Source organism: Musa acuminata, chromosome BXJ3-9, assembly GCF_036884655.1.
Source record: "Musa acuminata AAA Group cultivar baxijiao chromosome BXJ3-9, Cavendish_Baxijiao_AAA, whole genome shotgun sequence".
NCBI classification, from domain to species: domain Eukaryota; kingdom Viridiplantae; phylum Streptophyta; class Magnoliopsida; order Zingiberales; family Musaceae; genus Musa; species Musa acuminata.
This window is the reverse complement of record NC_088357.1, coordinates 11433099-11440896: the sequence shown is the minus strand read 5'-3', so window position 1 is coordinate 11440896 and position 7798 is coordinate 11433099. Positions and strand designations below refer to the sequence as shown.

At 44.3% G+C, this 7798-nt stretch overlaps 1 protein-coding gene across 1 annotated transcript; it reads right to left on the bottom strand.

Moving 5' to 3' along the window:
- Window positions 1–432: 432 nt before the first annotated feature.
- LOC135648598 (probable membrane-associated kinase regulator 1) lies at window positions 433–2763 on the bottom strand. Its single transcript, XM_065166421.1, has one exon. It carries the CDS (start codon window positions 1710–1712, stop codon window positions 612–614), a length of 1101 nt encoding a protein of 366 aa, XP_065022493.1. The 5' UTR covers window positions 1713–2763; the 3' UTR covers window positions 433–611.
- Between the last annotated feature and the right edge of the window lie 5035 nt (window positions 2764–7798).

Sequence of the window (7798 nt, the reverse complement as noted above, 5' to 3'; positions counted from 1 at the left end):
TTTGTTATGTCGATGCTACTATTCTTGTTGAGAAAGAGAGAGAAAGAGAGAGAGAGCACAAATGGAAGTGTCATGAAACGTAAAAGAAGATGGACACCATTTATCTACTTCACATGGGTTCAGGTACAGGGCAGTGAAGTCAGCTCTGGAAGAAGTAAAAGAATGGCTGCCGAGAGCTCCGACGAGACTAGATGAGAGAGGAAAAGGCATGGATTTGACCTAGTACAAGAGTCAGCAACCAGTGCAGGTCGTAAAAGTGATCTCTTTACTGTTTCTCCCGGAGGGAATTAAACCAGTCATCATCTTCGATCCTATATACTCTCACGCCAGAGTTGGAAATGAAATAGGATGTAGACCCGAGATTACTTTGGGTGGATCTTGCGCGTGTTGGCGATAGATTGATGCGAACCAGGCAATATCCAAACGAATAGATTGTAGAGAAGAATTTAATTGGAGAGAAAGAAAAGCAAGGCAAGGCATCCACAGTGTTGATAGATGTTGTGGATCTCACAGTGTTGTGACAAGCTAAATACTACTGACATCTAATCGATCTTTCTGAAGCGAAAACACAAACAGAATGGCTTGGCCACGCAAGTACAGTGGTGTTCTTCTCATGATCTGTCGATCTCCTTCTCGTTGCCTGCCAAATCTGGTGCCTTCTTCCGATTCGCTTGGATCATGGAGCTTTTGCAGTGGGCGATGGCGCCTTGTATGGCGCTCTGCAACTCCTCCATTGACGAAGCCGACAGCGACAGAGCGGGAGGAGGCTCAGGAAATCCACCCCCGCTCATGTAGAGCAGACCCGAGTGGCTGGGTGAAGACCGCATGGAGGAAGGGCAGCTCGCAGCCCACTGCTTCTTCCTGGCAGGGTGGCCGAGCAGGTTGCCGGAGAAGGACTGGGAGTAGGAGTGCTCGGTGCCCTTTCCGCGGGCATTGTTGCGATCAACAACCAGGACATTCTTTTTGCCCGAACTAGCGAGCATTCTTTCCTTCTTGATCGAGAAGGAGAATGTCTTCTTCCGCTGATGGTGCTGCGGCGGCGGCGGTGGCTGCTGCTGGTTGTGCCTCTGCTGCAGTAAAGACAGTTTCTCGTAGATCGGCTTTACCTTCTTGACGTACTTCTTGATAACCTCCTTTGCCGACGACGAGGACGAGGAGTTTGCTCGCTTAGTCGGATGAGGAGGAGGGGCGGGAATGCTGATGCTGGGATCGGCGGACGGGTCTAGTTTCTTGCTGCCGCGGTGGAGGAAGACAGAGGAGAAGCGGGTGGCCAAGAAGGAGAGGTACTTGGAACCGCCGGGGCGCTTGGTGGGGGAGATTCGCCGGGCGTCCTCCTCGGTGACGGAGCTGGGACGGGAGGAGTCGCACTCCGGGAGGATGAGGTCGGCGACGGAGAAGGCGGAGGAGGAGGAGCTGCCGTTGGAGTCGCGAGATTCGGTGGTGGTGGTGTCGGTGGAGGAGGAGGAGGCGGAGGCGAGGATGAGGGTTCGGACCATGGAGATGCGAGGGGAGAGGTGGAGGGGGAGGAGCTGGCCTTTGTAGAAGAGCTCGTCGGCGGGGCACAACTGGGAGCAGGAGCGCTTGGAGGAGGGGGAGAGGGAGACAGTGAACTCGAAGTCGGAGGAAGAGGACGAGGACGGGGACGGGAAGAAGGAGAGCGCAGGCGCGCCGCCGCTTCCCCTCGGCCCATCCCCGTCTCTTGTCCGCTCCATCCGCGGCCGCTACCTTGCTTTGACCGCGATCAGATGCCAATGCTGTGGAGGTAGTTTTCTGCGGGGGGAAGGAAGCAGGTGCAGCAGAGACTTGGCTTTTAAGAACGAGCTACGCGTTTGCCACGTGAAAAATTACGTGCGCGAAGTTGGACCACCATGCCAATGTGAGTGCCCCAAATCAGCATCATTATCCAGCTCATATGCCACTCTGGCATGAAGCTTTCTATACTACGGGCAGTAACTTACAACATCAAATTTGAAATAAATGAAGTATAATCTTTTAACATCGAACTTTTATCAAACGACACCCTCTGAATTGGTTTTTACCGGAAGCCGCCTTTTTTCATCAATTTGATAGAAAAACCTCTGGTTCTTCACAGGCCGTCGCCGACCATAGTCGCCGTTGCCGCCGCCACCGCCATCACCACCCCTGCTCCCCCTCCTCCCTTCCCTTCCCCCTTCTCCTCCTCCCCTCATGGCATGTCGTCTCCTCCCCCCCTTTGCCACTGCCCACGGTTGTGCAGTGTCGCCGGCGCTATCCCCTGTTCGCACCACGGAGAGGCGGGACTCGTGGCCGACGAGGGCCCCATGAGCGGGGCCAGAGGGCTTCCCATCTTTTATCGACGAGGATGGTGGAGGCCGAGGGCGGCGCGGACAGGGAGCTCCTCATCTTCGCTCGGAAGGGGGAGCGCGCGACCGGTCGCGAGGAAAGTGGAGCGGTGACCGATCGCGAGGAAGGGGGAGAGCGATGGCCTGGCTGAGGAAGGGGGATAAGGATGCTGTCCGCGGGCGACGCTGCATAGAGGCGGCGGTGGAGGAGTGAGGAGGAGGAGAGGGGGGAAGGAAAGAGGGGGAGGAGGCGATGGACGGCGCCGCTCGCGATGGGCGCTGGCGACAACGGTCGGGGGCGGGCGACGTTGCACAGAGGCCACCTCCACCGCTCGCACCCTCGCCGCCCGCCTCCTCTCTACCCGCCTGCTCCCACCATGACGAGGAAGGATGGGCGGCGGGGAAGGGAGGGAGGAGGAGAGTGAAGGGAGAAGGGTAGGGAGGTGGAGGCGACGGACGTCTTTAAAAGATGATTTTATTTATTCAGGGAGATTTCCGATCGATTAATAAAATCAGTTATTTAAATTTATATTTGATACTCAAATCATCAAATCATAAATTGATTAATTTTCTCTAATCTTTATCATAAGTTTTGATCAATAGTATGTAAGATTAATTTTCTATGTCAATTTTAGAAGGATATAATTGGAATATTTTATGAAATATTTTACGAGTGAGAGATTGTGTGAGGGAGTTTGTTAGTTGATTATGTATATAAGAAATATATAATTAATATTTGATAATTTAATCTCTAACAAAATAGAAGTTAATAGTAATATTTTTCATAATAATAATATTTTTTATATATGAGTGAAATAGTAGATTGACGTATAGATATATGGTACCAACATTATCATAATATATTGTAGACATATTATAGAAGTAGATTTGGAGTTGATATCAAAGTTTCTATATTAGATCGGTGAAGAGTTGAGTTCTACAACGGTGGTGGTGATGGTTCAATATTATCAATGTTGCTATCCAATCAGTATTAACGAAGGAGTGAACATAAAGTAATGAATGTTTACGAAGAAGAAGTCGATGATTAAGAGTCCATTTTAAATACTACAAGACTCGTTTTACTATAAAACAATGTATAGTGGAGGACCGATGCATAAATTATGATAATTTGTTGATTGCAAATGAGATGTTTGAACATGTGAGTGATAAGTACCGTAAGGAGTTACTTATCATTACTGTGTGGGATCCATAGTAGTGCTATCATCATATAATTTGAGTAATTTAGCGAGTGGAGTGACAACTTTTTTGGCTTGATAATAGGTCTTGAATGTGCTTTTTCTAAGATAGGAAAAGTTTAGAATACGTGAATGTTGTTTCCACTCCTAGAAAATAACTTAAGATTCCTAGATCCTTAACAGAGAATCGATTTATTAACTGCTTAAGGAATTGCTTGATCTCCATATAATTATTGCATATAACGATAATATTATTCATATACACCAATAGATATATAGTACTTATATTTTATTGTCGTGGAAATAACAAGATGCCATAAAGCTAGTCGGTGCTAAAAATAAGCCAAGTTCGATATACCAAGCTCTTGGAGCTTAACGAAATCTATAAATAGCTTTTCGTAGTTTAAAAATATAACTTGGATATTGAGGATAGATGAAGCCAGGAGATTGATGCATAAAGATATTCATGGTCCCATGTAAAAAAAATCTAAGTTGTCGTATGTGCTAGTCTTGAATGATAGTCAAGAAAAGTCAGATTGTTATTGATTTAATAATTGAACTGAATGTTTCTGTGAAATTAACACTTAGTGTTTGGTGAAATTCTTTGGCCACTAGACATGCCTTGTATCTAGCAGCAAATCCATCTGGGTTCTGCTTAATTCGAAATATCCACTTACATTTAATGATATTTTGTATATGATAAAATAGTATAAGGTTTCATATGACATTGTAGAGTAGGGCATCATATTCTTCACACATGGTTTTGTGCTAGTGTGGAGATTTTTAGGCTTGGGTGATGGTTGTCAGCTCGTTCCGAATGACATTTTTTTAATGTGAGGTGTACATATAATATCATCGAGTGTAAAAATGCTAGTGTTTAAATCAAATATTGTGGAACCGAGTAATAGAGATTTCATTACCATTATAATGTCTTCATTGCCTCCATAGTCATTGTAGATGGATAAGTTTTACATATCAAAAGTAATATGATGAGAAGCACCATAATCAACAATCTAATTATATGGATGAGTAGTCGGAATAGTCATAATATTTGCTTGGGGCCAATTAAGTGTAGCATTAGGCCTGGGTCGAGACCGATATATTTTTATTGTGTGTCCGATTTTGTCATAGAGTTGGTAGAAGATTTTTAGTAAATTGTTATTGTTGGGACGTCAGAGCTGTTGATAGTTGTAGTGTAAATTATTTCTTAAGTAATTTGGATTGACGTTGCTACCATGATTGAAGGGTTTGTTGAATCCCGAATTTTTATGATGAAATCAATTGATAAGTTTATGGACTAATAAGCATTTGAGGTAAGTGATGCAGAAGAAACTTCGATTATGGGCTTGAACTATCGAAAGACAAATCGTTGAAGCAGGAGAATCAAACATTATGCCATAAAGCATCATGTTAGAGATTGGACATCGGGTCGGAGGATTGATGCCCTATAAGTCAATCACGTAAATGATGACACATGTGACACGCTGCGTGGTCTTTTTGCTTATTATTATTATTGATATTTTTTCACTTTATGTTATTTGTTACGTATATTGTGATGTCCTTGGAGCTGTGCAATAAGAATCAGATCATGATGGGATCATGATAATCAGACAAATTCGCCTATAAACACAAACCCTAAATATTATCGGTCATAGGTTACTCGAGAGGGATATCGAGATAGCCGAATATACCGATATACTATATACCAGTCTATATAATGAGGCAGCTAGTCTTATAGCTACTCATGTGGGGACACTAGAGATACAGTGTATGTGCTTATTGGAGAATGAGTTCATTGATTGATCCGCTCACGGAATAATGAATAGTTGATGATACCTCATTGTCAAACAGCAATTTCGTGGTCCTAGTTGTGTGTCTGGTCCTTAAACTTGAAACACTAAGGATGTTCTATATGAGTACTCCGCTCTTTGATATCGAACTTATAAGTTCTAAATTTAGTACAATCGATCATCAAAAGTAGTAAGCAACTTTACGAGGGCAATTGAATATCAATAGAGAATCATCCACTCTCGGTGTCATGAGAGGAATATCCTATATGTTCTTGCTCAAGTAAATCCCTAGTTAGGGTCATTCGGATTGAGAGAGAAATAATTCTTCGGGAGAATCCGATTAGAGCGAGACTCAAGTAGATTTCGTATGGATATGACAGCACCATGCCTGATATATGGTCTTTGGGATATTATATGGATGATGAACTATATATACACGTTGAGGACAGATAGATCTAATGGATTAGATTCCTTTATATCATCTAGGGACTATAATTTGCTAGTCATAGGTGTCTTACAAGCCAATCACATGAGTGATAGCACGTGTGATATGATACATACTCTTTTTGCTTATTATTTATTTGATATTTTCTTACTTTATATTGTTTGTTGTGACTAAAGTAATGAAAACGTTCATAAGAGTGTGCAACTAAAGTAATGAGAAAATAAAGCAGTTTGTAATAAATGTAAACAGTAAAACAGAAATGCAAACTGATTTATAGTGGTTCGATCGTCGTGACCTACATCCACTCTCGATTCTTCTTCACTTGAGGCTACCGGCTTCCACTATCGATCTCATTTCCAATGGGCAAAGATCAACTACTCTTACACTTTTTCTCCTTTTCACAGGTTCAGGAGAGAACCTTTATACACATCTTTTACAAGTGTTCCCTCACACACCTCCCTTAGAACTATCACTAAGCTCTTGGAGGAGAGACTCTATACTTAAAAGAGTTTTACTGCTAGTCATAGGTGCCCAGCAAGCCAATCACGTGAGTGATGGCACGTGTGACTTGATACAGAATCTTTTTGCTTATTATATTTTGGCGTATATCACTTTATAACTATTGCATAAATGCATATATATTGTGATGTCCTTGGATTTGTGCAATGGGAATCGGATCGTGATGAGATCACGATAATGAGATCGATTCACCTTTAAACACATATCCTAAATAATCCCGGTCATAGGTTACTCGAGAAGGACATCGTGATAACCGGATAGACTGGTGTGCTGTATACCCGTCCATATGATGGATGCAGCTGGTCTCATAGCTGCTCGTGTAGGGACACTAGGGATACAGTACAGGTGCTCATTGGAGAATGAGTTCACTGATTGATCCGCTTACGGAATGCTGGATGGTTGATGATGCCTTATTGTCAGACAGCGATTCCATAGTCCTAGTGGTGTATCTGGTCCTTAGACTTGAGACACCAAGGATGTCCTGTATGAGTGCTCCACTCTTTGATACCAGACTTATAGGTTTGACTGTTCTCAGATCTAGTACAGCTGGTCATTGGGAGTGGTAGTCGACCTTACGAGGGCTATTGAGTGTCGACAGAGGATCATCCACTCTCGGCGTCATGAGAGGAATATCCTATGTGTTCTTGCTCAGACAAATCCCTGGCCAGGGTCATTCGGGTTGAGAGAGAAAGAGTTCTCCGGGAGAATCCGATTAGAGCGAGACTCGAGTAGAAACCGTATGGGTCTGACAGCACCATGCTCGATATACGGTCTCTGGGATATTAGATGGATGAGGGACTATAGGTACATGGTAACTGAGGACAGACAGGTCCAATGGATTGGATTCCCCTGTATCGTCTGGGGACTACGGCGTAGTGGCCTAGTACTTCCGTAGTCGATGAGTCGAGTGAATTATTACAGAGATAATAATTCACTCAGTCAGAAGGAGTTCTGACAGGTATGACTCACGGCCAGCTCGATATTGGGCCTAGAGGGTCACACACATATGGTAGGCATTGCGATGAGTAGAGGTTCGGATATGAGATATCCGACGGAGCCCTTGTCTTATTGGATGCAGATCCAATACCCACTAGGGAAAGGACCCATTAGGGTTTTGACACGGGATCTCTATAAATAGGAGGGATTCACAGCCTCATAGGCTAGAGTCTTTGCTTGCCCTTCCTATTCTCCTCTCCCTCTCCACCTCAGAGTAGGCCTGGAGATTTGAGGAGCGTCGTCGCAACCCTGCTGTGTGGATCACCGCTAGAGAGGAGGACGCTTGACCTCCTTCACCCTCTCCTAAGGATCTGCAAGGAAACAGGGATATACGATCTCCCTAGGTAACACAATCTCTATACGCAGTTTTGTGTTTTGCGGATTTTTGCGCACCAATCTTCGCACGACGACGAACATCTTTTTGGGAATCGGGGATTTTTGATTTCTTGTTCTTCCGCTGCGCATATGATGTCGCCCCCCTATGATTTCCCAACAGTGGTATCAGAGCCAGGTTGTTCGTGCGAATGATTG